Here is a 16,406-nt window from a genome sequence, read left to right as displayed (position 1 = left end):
GAATTGGGAGATTATGAGGGACTTTTGGTTGTTTTTGAGACAGGGTTTCTCTGTGTAATAGCCCTAGCTGTCCTGGAACTCACTTTGTAGACCAGGTAGACCAGGGTGGCCTAGAACTCAAAGAAATCCACCTGCCTCTGCCTTCCGGGTGCTGGGGTTAAAGATATGCATCATCACCACCCGGCAGATGATGAGAGTCTTTACATCATATTTAAGAGGACATTTGGAATGCGCTCGGCTTTCTTTCTGGCTGGCTCCTGAGCAAGGTTTAGTGTTCCCTATTTTTTCTGAGGCAGACTGAAAGGGGACATGGAAATCCTGTGCTGGAGGAATAAGGAAGACCATATTCTTTTTTTCTTTTTGGTTCTTCAAGACAAGGTTTCTTTGTATATAGTATTGGTTGTCCTGTAACTCACTTTGTAGACCAGGCTGGCCTCAGACTCGGAGATCTGCCCACCTCTTCCTCCCAAGTGCTGGGATTAAAGGTGTGCACCACCACTGCGCAACAGACCATATTCTTGCCTGAAACAGGAAACAAGGAAGAGGAGAGGCCAGGCGGTAGAGGGAGGGAGGCTCCTGATTGGTGTCAGCAGGCCAGAACTTCCAGCAACTATTCCTGTCTGCATTCCAGCCTGAGCCTGCTGCAGCCTAGACCTGCCTGACCCGTGGCCCCAGGCAGGCAGGGTCAAGCAAAAGGTCACATATGATGGATCCTAGAATGCAAAAGCCACTAGGGTTGTGTCCTTGGTGCGAAGATGGGTCTGAGGAACCTGCTCCCCCCACTTAAAGCCCTCGGGAGAGTTGAATAAACCTCTTGGCATGGTTCATCTCCCAGGCTAAGCACATAGTCCAGTGGATGCAGTGCCAGGTTCCACCCAGAGACCACCCCACACAGGAAGCTAGGCAGGGGTAAGCTACATCCTCTTCTTTTGAGTCTTTCTACATGTTCCCTGTGTCCTGAGGAGCACCTGTTTCTCCTGGAGGCCCCTGCCTAGGCCAGGTCCAGTGTGTAGTATACTATTGCTGGTAGCACTAAAGAAGCTGCCAAGCAGCCGAGCGTTGGTGGCACATGCCATTTTTTCCTGACACTTGGGAGGTAGAGGCAGGTGGATCTCTGGGAGTTCGAGGCCAGCCTGTTCTACAGAGCGAGTTCCAGGACAGCCTCCAAAACAATACAGAGAAACCCTGTCTCGAAAAACCAAAAAAAAAAAAAAAAAAAAAAAGAAGAAGCTACCAAGCCTCCTCCTTCAGATGGCCACTATGCTTTGCTTTGCAGGGGAAGGATGGTAGAGATCTGCTTCTTGGTGGCTGTTTCAAGTGGACAGACTCCCATACTCCCAGCAGTTGCTAGATTGCTTTGAACCACCAAAAACAAAACAAAACAAAAAACTCTTGAGTTAATGGAAAGTTTACTTTGGAACTTGCAGCTTTACTTTAGAAACAATAGTGTGAAGTTTGCTGAAGTGAGGAACAGACAAGCTGCCCACAAATGTCTGGTCCCTGACAGGGCAGGACCTGGCCAAGTGAGCTATCCTATATAGGTGAAGTTAGGACATCACCCATGTTAGCTATCAGTGTGGGGTAGGCAAGTCTAATCTGGGCAATCCAACCAGAAGTCAGGGCCAGACTCTGCTAGGTCTCAGAGGCCGTGTTCATTTCAGTGCAGAAGTGGAAGAAGCCTAGTTCAGAGACTCTCCCCAGTAAGTAGCTGTCCAGCAATGAGAGTCAGCTCTGCAGTTTCTCAATCCAGAGGCCACATAAACCTCCCCTCATCTGCAGAACACTCTGAGTTTGATACCACTGTGATGACAAAACAGGCCAGTGTCAGTCTGGAGAGGCCTGGACTAAGGGAAGGCCCTCCATCTCCAGGGACCAGACCCACTACAAATGTCCTAGTCCTGTAGCCTATAGTTTCCCTAGAGATCCTTTTCCACTTTCAGATGGACTTGAGAACACCTGACAGGAGTGTCCCTCGGAGAGGCTTGTCCCAGAGTCCACAAAGACTCCCTCATCACTGAAGTGACAGAAACAGGCAGGGGCACTCAGACTGCTGCTGTCTCCCTGTAGGAAGTTCCAGAGTTGCCCCTTGGGAGGTGGGTCCTGTAGGCTCTGGTTCTGTTGGCTTAAGTTCACACCTGTGCATACCCAGAGATGCCTTGGATGCCTTCGACGGTGGCTGTTCAGGGAACTAAACAGCCTTGAACCCTAATACACATAAGAAGAAAGTTTCCTCCAAGAGGGTACCTGACCCAACCTCAGTCCCACAAGTGAAGGGCAGAGAAGCCCCCAGTGTACCCCCAGCCCAAGCTATCTTAGCTGGGCTCCCACATGCAGGCCTGTCTGTAGGTGCAATCCTCTCCTAGTGGCCTGCTACCCTGCCTCTCCTCCCCACAGTGGCGCCTGCCTGCCTGATGCCAACCCGGGTCACTGAAGGGCCAGGGATTCGCGCTGCCCAGGGACAGATCAGCCGCTGTCACACGCACAGTGGGTCCGGAGCAACGCAGTGTGCGGTGGGCAGTGGCTGTCCTGAGCCTGGAAGGACTGCCCTGGCTGGCGGGCAAGTGGAGGGGGTCGCACTCTCCGTCCCCGCCCCCGTCCCCTCCAACTTGGACAACAGAGCCACTCCTCTCTTGTCCCGCCCAATCCCCATAGCCCCTGAAAAGGGCAGCCTCGAAGTGCTCCCCCATCCGCCAACCTTGTAACCCTCCTGTTTCACCTGTGACCCCGGCACCGGGCCATGGCCAGCTCTTGAATCAACTTCAGTGGCGGCAGTGGCCACTCTCACACCCAAGGCGGGCCCCAATCGGGCCCATTTACCCCGCCCCGTATGCAAAGTATCTGTCTCGCAGCCAATGACAGGTCGAGTAGGGCCCACCCTGCAGGACTGTAGCCAGTGAACACGAGGTGGAGGCAGCACGCCCCGCCCACCGCCGCGCAACCCTTCGCGGGCGAGGCCGGCGCGTTCCTTTCTGCACGTCGGCTTGGGGAGGGGCCGCCACCTGCTGGGCGTGGCTTGCGGGACGGCCTCGCCGGACCGTGGCTGATCGTTGGTATAGTCCAAGGCATATCCCCTTCCCTCGAGCGGTGGTACCGTCTGGGCTCACTGCATCTGGGCCTGGAGTTGGGACCTCCCGCCTGACAGTGGAGTGCTTCACCCGCCCAGCGCGAGGAGACAGCTGGACAAGGCGGGACCTTTGAGGCAAAGAAGCTGCCCCGCCTCCCAGCCTAATGTTAGGGCGGACCGGTTGTCCCCCGCCCAGTCTAAAGACCGCCCCTCTTGGGGAACTCCTAACACTCCAGGCGCACGTAGTCCTGGCAGTGACCCAGGAGTGGCCTGGGTGGCCAGGGACGGCATGCCCTCTGGAGGCACGTATACCCCTGCCTTTCTCCAGCGCCTGTGTAATCTAAAGATATGTGGGTCCGTCTGGCTGTGAGGAGGGGGCCGTTTGTCTGACTTGCCTTTGCCGCCACCTAAGCGACCGACTCTGGAGGGAGAGTCCAGCAGAGTGCTGTGCTCTCAGAGGGCTTGCCCCTATGCATTGATAGGCGGGAGTGCCTGCTAGGGCAACTGTCACCTTCCTTAGGATAAGCAGGGCCAGTTATTGGACCCCTAGGAGGAGAACCAAAGGGATGGGATGGGGGTACAGCCAAAAGAGACTTACTTCCCTCCCTACTCACCTCCCTCACCCAGGTTGTTTCTGCGGGGAATCATGGGGCATTTAAAGGCTCTTAATCACTCAAGAAGATGCAGCAGCTGTTCTATTGCTTGTGAGGCAAAGGTCCTTTTTCCGCTTTCCTGTCTACTTCAACCATCCTCAGGGATATCCTCCCAAGGGAACAGCCTTTCCTTGCTCTAGGCCACTCCAAATGGCCCCTTTGTCCATCACAGATACCCCGATCCTTGGCTCAGGGGCCAGTCTCATCTCAGCCTCCTGTCCTTCAACTCTATGTCCTGCTTTGGTCCCCTCTGTTTCTTTGGCCTCCCTGTATCCTGAATCTCATAAAGTCTGGGCTGGAGCCTGCCAGCTGCCAGAAACCCAGCCTAGGTATCTTAAGTACTGAGGCATTATCAGGGCGGTATCTGGCCCAGCCTATACCTCAAGGGAACAAATTCAAATGTAGAAACTTGTGCATTGTGGCCATTTAGGGATGTAGCACCGAGAAGCCAGGAGCATCGGACTCAGTTTCCACAGAGGATCAGAAATTGAAGGATCAAGCTGAAAGTGGTGATGCACCCGTTAACCCGGCAGAAATTATTCCTCTGTAACCTTGATTAGAGGCAGAAGCAGAAGGATATGATGCAAGTTTCAAGCCAGCCTCTGGGGTGGAGGGTATTTGAAGGGTCAGCAAGGCTTGGACTGTTATTCTTTTGTTTAAAAAGAATAGAAATGCTGAGACATGACACATATTGACTATAAGTTTATTATAAGGACCAGCAGAATGGGGAGACTAAGAAGAGGAACAGGGGTAAATGGCTGACCGACATGGCCGGTCGCCATAGACAGAGCTAGCACATAGGTGGGAGACAGAGTGGAGAGAAAGCTGAGAGGAAACAGAGCGGGGAAACAGAGCGTAAATGTGTAGGGACCTGTCTTTTAAAGGGGTCCTCTGTACCTGCATGCAGACTTAGTTCCCATGGAACCTTGGGCTGACCAGGGTACTGCCTGTTCCACCAGGTAACAGGGGCAGGCCAGCATAATGCCTGAACCTTTCATGGACCATGTGGATCCTGAAAGAATTCTTGATAATTATTGGGAATCCTGAGAAGGTTCCTGTCTTGAGAGCATGACCTAGGTTCAGAGGACAGATGTCAGGGACTAGGGAGAGACAGGAGAAGCTTGGTTCCTCCTGGCTTTGCCAGGATGTTTCCCACATGTGCCTCAGAACTTCCCATCTGAAATGTATACCTTATCATCCTGTGTGGTGGGTGTATGGTACCATCCAAAATATCTGTCCAAATCCTATTTACAGCTTATAATTGTGACTGAAAAAGAAGTGTGTGTGGAGGGTGTGGGGGTGTCTTTTTACTATATTTTAGACAGGGTTTTATTGAACGTGGCTGGCCTAGAACTCACCTTGTAGATTAGCTGTCCTCAGTCTCACAGAGTTCACTTGCTTTTGACTCCAAGCTGCTGGATTAAGTGTGTACCAGGGGCTGGAGAGAAGGCTCAGTGGTTGACAGCACTCGCTCCTCTTCCAGAGGATCTGGGTTTAATTCTAGCACTCACATAGTGGCTCAGACTTGTCTGCAACTCCAAGTCTAGGAGATGCAATACTCTCTTCTGGCTTCTGTGGTATATGTTTGTGGTAAACAAACTGGAAGGCTATATACACAAAGTATACTTCAGCATGTAAAGCCAAGAATGGATTTTTGAGACCATTATGAGTTAACTGGGATGCCCTAAATCCAATGAAAGTGTCCTTATAAATGACAATAGAGAGAACACAGACACAAAGGAAAAGTCCAGGAGGAAGTGTGATGATGCCAAAGCCCAGGGAAGCCTAGTGCCCCCAACTGAGAAAGGCAGTAAAGATTCTCCCCATACCTATGTAGGAAGCAAGAGCCTGGCCTGGCTTGAACTCTGACATCTGGCACGCAGAACTATGAAAGAATAAATTCTGTTTTTTTTGTTTTGTTTTGTTTTGTTTTTTTGAGACAGGGTTTCTCCGTGGCTTTGGAGGCTGTCCTGGAACTAGCTCTTGTAAACCAGGCTGGTCTCGAACTCACAGAGACCCACCTGCCTCTGCCTTCTGAGTGCTGGGATCAAAGGCATGCGCCACCAACGCCCAGCTAAATTCTGTTTCATTTGGCCACCCAATTTGTAGTCAAACAACACAACAGACTTGCCTGGTCTGAGGAGGCAGCTCCTTGTCTCTTCATCAATTTTGGAAGTTTCAAATTCCTTGTTCTTACCCAAATCACATTCACTACTGCCCTTGCTTCAGCTTCCTTTGGGAATCCCTTAACTGTCCAGCATTCTTGTTGCCAGGGATCAAGTAGGCAGAAGGCAATGCCTAGGCTAAAGTGTTCACCCAGCTCTGTGTTGCTTGGTATTCAGATGACAGGGGAAAGGGCTAAACCCTTTGAGAGAGGCTGATTTGGACTGTACAGAACAGTGGCAACACACAGTCTAGTTATACCTTCTATGAACATACATGCCATTTTTTTTTTTTTTTTTTTCGAGACAGGGTTTCTCTGTGGCTTTGCAGGCTGTCCTGGAACTACCACTGCCCGGTCATACATGCCATTTCTATGTCTATTCATGCATGAGATAGAAGCAGTGGGTGCCAGCATACATTAAGAATCCAGTAGGCGCCGGGCAGTGGTGGCGCACGCCTTTGATCCCAGCACTTGGGAGGCAGAGGCAGGTGGATCTCTGTGAGTTCGAGACCAGCCTGGTCTACAAGAGCTAGTTCCAGGACAGTGTCCAAAGCCACAGAGAAACCCTGTCTCGAAAAAAAAACAAAAACAACAACAAAAAAAAATCAGGCACTTCCTGGTACAGGTCTAGGTGAGCAAGTTGCATTCCTATGTGTACACTATCAGGAGCATGTGAGAAGTGGCCAGTAGACAACTCAAAGCAACTCATAGCCACTAGGTCGGTCATAACATTGATGTGAGGGTGGGATATGTATGACAGTCCACTATGTGTATGGGGACAGGTGAGAAGTTTTATATACCAGGGTTTTTTTTTTGGGGGGGGTAATGTATCAGCAGGTAAGATGTAGAGATATTTGTCTATGTTCTCAAGAGGTACTACTACTTGTCATGATTGGTGCATACCTGTGTTACCTGTACTTTATAGGAAGAGGCAGAAGATTCGGAGTTCAAAGCTAGCCTTGGCTACATAGCAAGTTTAAGGCCAGCTTGAACTACATGAGGCCTTGTGTCAGAACATATGAATAAGGTGCTATGTAGGATGGGTTTGGCCCAGTTTGATTAGCTAGCATCTCTATCTTACAGCAAAGGACACTAAGACACAAAGAGGGTAAGAAGTTCACCCAAAGCTACACAATAGATAGCCAAATGTACCTGAGTCCAGATCCCCTTCCATCCAGATACAACAGGATGGCCCACAGAAAGGAGAGGATTTATTCCAAGAGAACCCTCTCTGACACCATCCTTTCTTCCTTGTACTCTGCCAGTAGCATTTTTTTTTTTCGAGACAGAGTTTGTCTGTGGCTTTGGAGGCTGTCCTGGAACTAGCTCTTGTAGACCAGGCTGGTCTTAAACTCACAGAGATCCACCTGTCTCTGCCTCTTGAGTGCTGGGATTAAAGGCGTGCACCACCACTGCCCAGCGCAGTCTTTTATTCATTACTTTTAGCTGAGTATAGTTGTGGGAGGGGGTATGTGGGTATATACACATGAGTGCAGGTGCCCTCAGAAACCAGAGGCATTGAATCTCTTGAAGCTGGAGTTGAAGAGGGATGTGAGCCACCATGTGGGTGCTGGGAATTGAACTCTGGGCCTTCTGGAAGAGCAGCAAGTACTCTTAACCACTGAGCCATCTCTCCAGCCCCAGACAGTTTCTTCCATTTTAAACTTATTTGAATCATCTCTTCTCAACTACTTCTATTTATTTCTCCCTTCCCACCAAATCTACTGCAAACAGTTACTGCACTGGCTTTCCCTGTTTGGTCTTCCTAGTTTCTCTATAGTTCCTCCAGACAGCCTCTGCCCCTTGATAGGGCTGATATTATCAGAGCCTCAGTAGCTCCTACCTTACCATCTTTTTTGAGTTAGAGTTTCATGTAGCCTAGGATGTTTTTAACTCCCTATGTATCCAGGGATGACCTTGGATTTCTGATACTTCTGCCTCTACTTCCCACGTGCTGGTATTACAAGCACATGCCTGGTTTATTTTGTGTTGAGTATGCCTCATGGCTTTGGGTATGATAGTCAAGCACCCTCCAAGCTAGCCATACCCCCAGTCCCTAAGTCCCCCCTCCCCCCTTTTTTGAGAGTCTCTTTGTATCCCTGGCTGTCCTGGAACTTACTATATACATTAGGCTATCCTTGAACTCATAGAGATCCTCTTGTTCCTGCCTGAGATTAAAGGTGTATGCTACCATGCCTGCCCTTCTCCATGCATGTGTTTTGCAGAATCCCGACTCTTAGCACTGGTGGTCTGAGATTCAGATGATGCTGGTCCCCACCACCACCCCACTTTATCCCCAAGGCCTTTTGTCCATCTGCTATCTGGGGATCCCCTGGCTTTCCCCCTTTTAAACAGATGCCTGTCTTCATATTCTTCCTTATCTCCTTCTCCTGCCCATTCACACCCTTCTCAGGAAATTCACAATCTCTGTCTTCTATTCCTATCAAAGGCAAAGTGGTCCCTGAGCCACCAAATGTACAGTGGAATCCAGTGAGCCAATATTGCCACCTGTTTGGGACCCCAGTCAGTGCCTCTGAGCCTCTAGGTCAGTCTCATTGTTATTTTTTTTTTTTTTTCGAGACAGGGTTTCTCTGTGTAGTTTTGGAGCCTATCCTGGCACTCGCTCTGGAGACCAGGCTGGCCTCGAACTCACAGAGATCCACCTGCCTCTGCCTCCCGAGTGCTGGGATTAAAGGCATGCACCACCATCGCCTGGCAGGTCAGTCTCATTTTTGTGGTCCGAATTTTCCCCTCAGCTCCATGGTCCTATTAACACCTTATTGACACTGGCCAGTCCTCCCGTATTTCTGCCCCTAATCCTACCATACTCTCTCCCCTCTCCCCAGGGCCTTAAGCATGCTAGGCAAGAAGGTGTTCTACTACCGAGTGCACCTCTAGTCCCATTCCATCTATTAATCACTTGTACCATACAGTTAAGTTCTCTACAGTTCACGATTTAGTGTGCCTCTTTCGCCCGGCTGAAAGAAACGGAGGAGAGTGCAGATACAGAATCCATCCTGAGTTAGAAGCATATGCCTGGACCGCGCACGCCTTTAATCCCAGCACTCGGGAGGCAGAGGCAGGCGGATCTCTGTGAGTTCGAGGCCAGCCTGGTCTCCAGAGCGAGTGCCAGGATGCGCTCCAAAGCTACACAAAGAAACCCTGTCTTGAAAAACAAAACAAAACAAAAAGCAAACAAACAAACAAAAAGAAGCAGCAGCAGCAGCAGCAGCATATGCCTGGAAGGAAACCGGAAGCCCCAGAGGATACCCAGAAGCTTTCCTCCTGAGCTCCTGCCGCCGCCCGCAGCTCCTAAGCTCTGCAACCAGGAGATGGCGCTCAGGGGAGGGCGGGACAGTCGGGGGCGGTGACGGCCGGGGGCGTGGCCTTGGTGCTGCTCACATTCATCCGGGCGGCGGATGGAGAGTCGGACCGTACCAACTTCCCCGAAGTGGAGGGCACAGCGTGGCCAGGTACACTGGTAATAGCTTGGACAGAAAATGTCCTGCAAGACACCGGTCTCCTCTCTCGGATAGTTCTCCTGCTCCAGTCACTGTTCTGAGGGGAGAGGGCTGTTCCGACGTCTCGATATCCCGAGCCGCGGGTTCCTCCCCGTTTTGGTCTCAGTAGTTTCCACCAACGGGCAGGGCGGAAAGTTCCGGAAGAGTGGCGGTGCACTTCCGGGTCGGGGAGCGCGCGGCGGCAGCGGCTGTCCGGCCTAGTTGCGGTCGCGTTCGGACAGAGGCGGGATCCTCTAGGAGCGTCTGGGAGGCGCGAGGTTTCCAGGTACGTGCGGTGGGCGCTCCGGCCCGGTGTCCCTGTCGCGTCTTGTCTCGCGGGATACCTACGGTGGCCGTGCGCTTTGTCTTTGGCCCTCGGGGCGGGCGAGGCCTACGTCGCGCTGGCCGTGGGTCGGTCCGGAGGGCGGCCGAGGCCTCGAGCCGAGCCCCGGGACGCCCGGCTGCGGTCGAGACGCTCCTGGGCGTGGTGCTGGTCACTTGTGTGGTCGTGCGAGAACCTGGCCTGGTGCATGAGAAAGGTGTGACCCCTAGCTACCTTGTTCTCTGTCCTGATGGCCCTCGCCCGGTCAGTACCATCCGCACTTGCCTAAATTGTGGTTGGTGTCGCGGTTTATCATGTTCCCCAGTTCGAAGAGCCCTCGCAGCTGTCTCCAGCAGGCTCCGCTGTTTGTTGGGGTTTTACAGTCAAGAGTTCAGAGAGGTGAAAGTCAGTTGTCGGTGTTACATTGCTGCAGAGTGGCAGAGCCAACATTGCTCTTTTAAACCTTCTATGTCTTCTGTGCAGTACATGAGACCCGTGTTGCCCCATCGTATCTTCGCGAGTAGTACTCCACAACAAAAACCAGTAACGTGTGTGGTGAATGTCATTTTGGCCGCTGGTTGGAAGCACAAGTTCTGAGTTTGAGATCGGGCTTGGCGTTCAGCTCAGCATTCCTTTCTTTCCATCAACCCCTTGGTTTTCATTCTTTGGTGAGAGTGTTGAGTGAAAACAGCAATTTGTGGCTCTTTGAGCACCGAGAGAAGCCTAGAATTGTATTCTGAGGTTCACAGAATTAGTTATAGGTCCTCTCTTCCGAGAACTGGTGCCGTGCTCTGGGTCACCCCACAGGAAAGAGGCCACCAAACTGGACAGGCCATAGCTCTGTGTCTCAGTCTGCCTTTTTATATAAGAGGTGGTGTTTTGCAGGAGTCTGCGTCCAGGACTCCTTTCCAACTTGATCAATTCACCAAGCATCAGGTAAAAGTAAGATAGTTTATCAAAATCTCACTTTACTGTTCCCAGCCAGTAGCAATGTGTGACCATTGACTTTCCTTAAGTTATCATGCCCCCATTGTTTAGAGGACATCAGCTCTTCTACTGGGCCTTGGCAGTCCTGGCCCTGATCTGACCTTAGAGAAGGGTTGCACTTTTTTTCTCCTTGTAGCTTTGAGCATGCAGCCCATGTATTCTCTTGAGGCTGATGGAGACAAGTAAGCTTGTACCTCTAGGAACCATAAGTGAGGCCTCTGATCTCGAGCTGTGCCCTTTAGCTTCCTTTTGCTGTTTTTTTTGGGGGGTTCTCCCCCCTTTCTTTTTTCCCTCTGACTGGACACTAGACTTAGTGGGAAGCACATGGTCCCACAGCACAGGCTGGTGAGTTCTTGAATGAATTCCCTATGAGAGTTGGCTTCCTCTGGGAGTGACTGGGAAAAGAGATGAGTATTGCTGATGAGGAAAGACCATGTAATATATATGGATGGGTAGAAGGTTCTTTGTGGAACCAAAGTTTGAGAGCTTGGTATAGAAGGAAGATGACATAAATGTCTAGTGACATTTATGAGGTCTTTTATACAGGTATTCCATTGTTCTTACAGTGGCTTGCAAGGGAGGACTAGCAGGTGTTCCTGAAGTCAGGAGAGGGACACCTCCAGCGTTTTCTACCTTTCAGCCTGGCCCCTGGGAATGCCATAGTCCTCAGGAACTTCATCTGAGCTTTGTAATCTGATGATAGCCAACTGAGCAGATGCCAGAGGGCCAGCATTGGCCAATAATGGCATGCCCATTTGGTGGCAGCAGGCAAGTGGGCTACTTATCACTGGAGTCCTTGTGATAACCAGCTCTCAGGAGAAAAGCACTGCTGTCTCAGTTCAGATGACCATTTGGCTTATCTTTGGTATTGGGACTCTCCAGGAATGCCCAAGTGAAAACTTTGTTAGTCCTTAGGAATTAAGATCCTGCTTTCATATGGTTATAGAAATGAGTCATTGTTACCCCCCCCATTCCCCCCAGACAGGGTTTCTCTGTGGCTTTGGAGGCTGTCCTGGAATTAGCTCTTGTAGACCAGGATAGTCTCGAACTCACAGAGATCCACCTGCCTCTGCCTCCTGAGTGCTGGGATTAAAGGCGGGGGCCACCAACGCCTAGCTCAAGTCACTGTCTTTTTATGAGGATATTAATATATTATAAAAATATTTATCCACCTGCCTCTGCCCTCCCGAGTACATGGATTAAAGGTGTACACCACCACTACCCAGGTATATTTTTTAACTTTTATGTTTGCATATCGCTTTATGGCTAGGGTCCTGTGTATTGTGTCTCACAGCTCAAAGTCTACATGTGTGGTGATGTTTGTGTCACCGGGGAAGTTTCCTTTCAGAGGGGGCTCTGTAGCCAAAGAAGTTTGGAGTTATTTGACTCTGGTCTTTTTCAGAGCGGAATTCTAATGTGCAGCCATGGATGATGACAGTTTGGATGAGCTTGTGACTCATAGCCCTGGGCCAGATGGACCACCACGAGTCGACCCCTCAGACCTGGCCAGTGATGCTGGTAAGCCTCCCCCCCCCCTTGCTGGCAGGGTGTCTGCTTTCTCCAGGTTGTTAGCTCCTCTTATTTTATTTTATTTTATTTTTTTGGTTTTTCAAGACAGGGTTTTTCTGTGGCTTTGGAGGCAGTCCTGGAACTAGCTCATGTAGACCAGGCTGGCCTTGAACTCACAGAGATCCACCTGCCTCTGCCTCCCGAGTGCTGGGATTAAAGGTGTGTGCCACCAAACGCCCGGCTTTGTTAGCTCCTCTTGGAAGCTTGAATGCCATCTTTCACTACATCTACAAAGCTACACAGAGAAATCCTGTCTCAAAAAATTAAAAAAAAAAAGTCTTTGATTAAGTTAAGTTTTTGTCTTTTTGTTTGTTTGTTTGTTTGGTTTTGATTTTTTTGGAGGGGTTTGGTTTTTCGAGACAGGGTTTCTCTGTGGCTTTGGAGGCTGTCCTAGAATTAGCTCTTGTAGAAAGGCTGGTCTTGAACTCACAGAGATTTACCTGCCTCTGCCTCCCAAGTGCTGGGATCAAAGGCGTGTGCCACCACTGCCCAGTTTACTTTTTTGTTTTGTCTTGTTTTTGAGATGGTGTCTTATTGTGTGCTCCAGACTGTCCTTGAACTGCTAGACTTATGCAATCAGCACTCTTCAACCTCTCAAATAGCTGGTAGCTAAGACCACAATCACATGTCATTGTGTTTGGTCTTTTGTATGGAGGAGTTATTAGGGATGGAACCTAAGACCTTGTGAGTGCTTGGTAAGAGTCTACTGCTGAGCTTATTCTTTATTTTTTGAAACAGGGCCTTACTATGTAGCGTAGGCTGGCCTTGAACAGCAGTCTGACTACATCTCCAGACTTCGGGAATTACATGTTTGTTTGTTTGCTTTTGATTGGGTTTCATGTATTCCAGGCTGGCCTGTAACTTAATGTATAGCTGAGGATAATTGAGGACTCATTTTCCCCATCGTAAGCCTCTCTCTAATCTCTACACTCCAGCTCTGGTAGCCCGTCAGTCCTTATAGCTACATGTACATTCCCAGAGCAGTTGTGGCTCTCTGATGCTTAGGTTGTGATGATGCCTTCACAGGCCTGTGCTTATCCCCTTGTGATCTAGAAGAAAGCAGCAATGGCCACAGTGGAGACTCTGAAGATGATACAGGCAGTGAGCATGAAGATGACACAGATGGGGAGGAAACAGAGGGGATGTCTGAGGAGGAAGACCCAGAAGATAGATCTGGTAAGATTGGTGGCATTTGAGCCAGTTGCCTTGGATTTCTTAGTGAGGAAGGAGACAGCCTGTGTTAGAACATCCACAGCTGTCCACATTGGCTGTTACCTGCCACTGGAGTAACAACTGAATCCTACTATAGTTTTTAGTGGGGTTCCCCTTGCCCCCCTAAGATAGGGTTTCTCTATGTAGCTCTGGCTGTCCTGGTACTTGCTCTGTAGACTAGGCTGGCCACAAACTCAGAGATCCATCTGCCTCTGCCTCTGCCTCTGTGAGTTCTAGCCCAATCTCGTCTACAAGAGTGAGTTCCAGGACAGGCTCCAAAGCTACACAGAGAAACCCTGTCTTGAAAAACAAATCAAAAAATAAATAAATTCCAACTTATGTACACTGGTGAAAGTTTGTAACTTTAAACTTCTGCAAAGAACAGTGCTTGAATGGCAAACCTTTACTCTGAAAAACCTTCATGACCACCCTGGGCAGCCTATGAGGGCTTTTCATGGTTGGCTTGGCCCCACCCACCCATAGTTACCTTTCTCAGTGTGTCTTAGGGTTTCTATTGCTGGTAGAAAACACCATAACAAAAAGCATTGGGAGGAAAGAGTTTATTTCATCTTACAATTTGTAGTCTGTTATCTAAGGATATCAGGTCAGGAATTCAAGGCAGTAACTTATTCAAAGGACATGGAGGAGTGCTGCTTACTAGCTTTCTCACTAGATTTGGTTTGTTCTGATTTCTTATAGCACCCAGGACAACCAGCCTAGGGGTGACACTGCCCACAGTGAGCTGAGCTCCTCCACATTATTAATTAAGAAAATGCCCCACAGTCTCTTCCATAGGACAGTCTGGTGGGGCATTTTCTCAATTCAGGTTCATTCTTCTCAAATGAATCTAGTTTGTGTTAAGTTGACATAAAACTAGGTAGTACACAAACGAAGGGCTCAATTGGACTGGGGTTCTGTTCACTTCACGTTTCCTTCTGATGTGGTCTTCAAACCAGGAGGTCACAGTCCCAAAGCACCTACTATCATCTGAATGTTAATCTTTCATTATATTCCTATGGCTGAGTGTTCCAGGAAGGTAACCCCAGTGTGGACTAGAGAGTGAGTCTGTTCTGGGTTAAAGTCACAGACATGGTTCGCTCTTGTACCTGTTTCCAGCACTGAGGTAGGCTTGTCCTATCCTCAGCAGGGTTGAACAATGCTGATGCTGCCAGAGCAGCGGGCAAAAGATGGCAGGCATTGTTGGGTGACTCTGGCATCGTTTCTTGAAGTTTGCAGACTGAGATGCCAGAAAGTGATTATGGACTAGATTGAAGGTGGTACCAACTCAGTCAGGATTCCTGGTATTCCATAGCTCATCGTCTAGTGGTAGAGACCAGCTGTGAGAGTAGCAACCAGGGATAGATGCCCAGGGTGTGACATTGGTGATGGTGGTAATGGTGGTGAGGAGCTTCAACAGCTGGAGGTAAAAAGCTTTTAGAGAAAGACACATCTAAGCCACAGCCTAATGGACAGTAGCTAACTATATGGTGTCTTATCATAGAAACAAAAAAGTATCTAAGATGGTATCCAAGGGAAATGCTAACAAGTGCTAGTACCAACAGTGTAGTAGACAGCTAGCCTGAAAATTGACCACATTTTTTATAGCCACTGTCCCAGTTAGGATCTTCTGGCTATATCCCACAAGGAAGAAGGAGGAGATATTTGTTGTCATGGTGTTGAAAGACTTGTGCAGCATGCAAAGATTATTGTTCAGAGATGGCATTCTTGGGCTTAGTCATAGTTTGCCATGTTGTATGTTTCCCCTACCCCCCAGAGCTGAGAGCTGAGGACTGAACCTAAGGCTGCAAGTGCTTTGTTTTCTCTGAAGCCTTTGGTAGTTCCTGACACCTAACTTCTTGGATGCTCTGTCTTTACTCTGAGGCTCACGTGTAATTACTTAGCCAGCATCCCTGTTCCCTTAGCTCAGAGCAGCTGTGGTCAAAGAGGCTTTGGGTAAGGAGACATGGTTAGCTTGGCTTCTCAAAGCCTTGCAGGTGGATGAGGAGGCATATCCCAAGAGGAGCTGGGTTTCTGGCTAGAGGCTGGTTTCCAGAGTACATCTTGGGTATGTCCAAGGCCAGTCCTTGAGTATGCATTCATTCCTGTATTTACGGAAAATATAATACTTCTCTTTACCAAAGGTTCTGAAGATTCAGAAGATGGAGTAGAAATGGCAACGGCAGCAGTGGAGACTCAAGGGAAGCTTGAAACTATCAGTGCACCCAATTCTGATGATGATGCAGAGAGCTGCCCCATTTGCCTCAATGCATTCAGAGACCAGGCTGTGGGCACCCCAGAGACCTGTGCCCACTATTTCTGCTTGGACTGTATCATTGAGTGGTCCAGGGTGAGTTTGCTTTTCACTGGGCTACTCCTATCTGTAATGACTAGACCTGCTTCTCTTCAGCAAAGCTGAACACAGGGCTGAGTCCTGGGCCCCTGTTTTAGCACTGTCAGGAAGGCTTACTCTGGGGATGTGTCTAGGGGTGTCTAGGAACTTCAGAGAGGAGGACTCTGGGTTTTCTGAGGATCAGGACACAAATCCTGAGGCAACTTCAAATAGTGAGAAACAGCCTCTATGGATACTGAATTACTTTGTGTTATTACTCAGTTCTGTCAGCTAGTAATGAAGAGACAAATTGCATCATGCTGCCTACCTCACATGAACTTTCAGGGGCATTGCCTGACTCTTCTCCCACTGGCAAAGAGTTTTATGTATGTACAGGTGCATGGTGTGTGCCTGTACTTACATGATGAAGGATGCCATGTATCCTGCTCTGTCACTTTTCACCTTAGTCCTTTTGAGACAGGATGGTTTTTAGAGCTAGATAGGAAGACAGTAAGCCCCAGAAATTCTCTCATCCTCCATGGCTTTGGCATTAAAAAGTCTGTGTATAATCTCACCCAGGGAAGACATAACTCCTTGATTCTCACA

The 16,406-nt window shown here is 49.4% G+C and overlaps 1 protein-coding gene, 1 long non-coding RNA gene and 1 other non-coding gene across 9 annotated transcripts in view; 1 reads left to right on the top strand and 2 right to left on the bottom strand.

Moving 5' to 3' along the window:
• Nucleotides 1-1,390: 1,390 nt before the first annotated feature.
• On the bottom strand, nucleotides 1,391-2,817 carry LOC113834948. Its single transcript, XR_003484009.2, has 2 exons — nucleotides 2,717-2,817; nucleotides 1,391-2,205 (listed from the first exon to the last, which is right to left on the bottom strand). It is a non-coding gene; the product is annotated as an uncharacterized LOC113834948 (long non-coding RNA).
• Nucleotides 2,455-2,533, bottom strand: Mir210 (microRNA mir-210). Its single transcript, NR_105174.1, has one exon. It is a non-coding gene; the product is annotated as a microRNA mir-210 (primary transcript).
• A 6,494-nt stretch (nucleotides 2,818-9,311) lies between the features above and the next one.
• The window catches only part of Phrf1 (PHD and ring finger domains 1), a 29,610-nt gene continuing 22,515 nt past the window's right edge, over nucleotides 9,312-16,406 (top strand). For 3 of the 7 annotated variants that reach the window (XM_027408974.2, XM_027408977.2, XM_027408972.2), the window contains exons 1-4: nucleotides 9,312-9,667; nucleotides 12,093-12,208; nucleotides 13,286-13,435; nucleotides 15,613-15,818. In XM_027408974.2, the coding sequence (XP_027264775.1) occupies nucleotides 12,115-12,208; nucleotides 13,286-13,435; nucleotides 15,613-15,818 (450 nt within the window). In that variant the 5' untranslated portion in view covers nucleotides 9,312-9,667; nucleotides 12,093-12,114. The remainder of the gene's footprint in view (nucleotides 9,668-12,092; nucleotides 12,209-13,285; nucleotides 13,436-15,612; nucleotides 15,819-16,406) is intronic. The other 4 variants (XM_027408979.2, XM_027408976.2, XM_027408978.2 and 1 more) reach the window with 3 other exon arrangements.

The sequence above is a fragment of the Cricetulus griseus genome, chromosome 3, assembly GCF_003668045.3.
Source record: "Cricetulus griseus strain 17A/GY chromosome 3, alternate assembly CriGri-PICRH-1.0, whole genome shotgun sequence".
In the NCBI taxonomy this organism is placed as follows: Eukaryota; Metazoa; Chordata; class Mammalia; order Rodentia; family Cricetidae; genus Cricetulus; species Cricetulus griseus.
The sequence above is the reverse complement of the archived record's forward strand: the minus strand, read 5'-3'. Positions and strand labels throughout refer to the sequence as shown.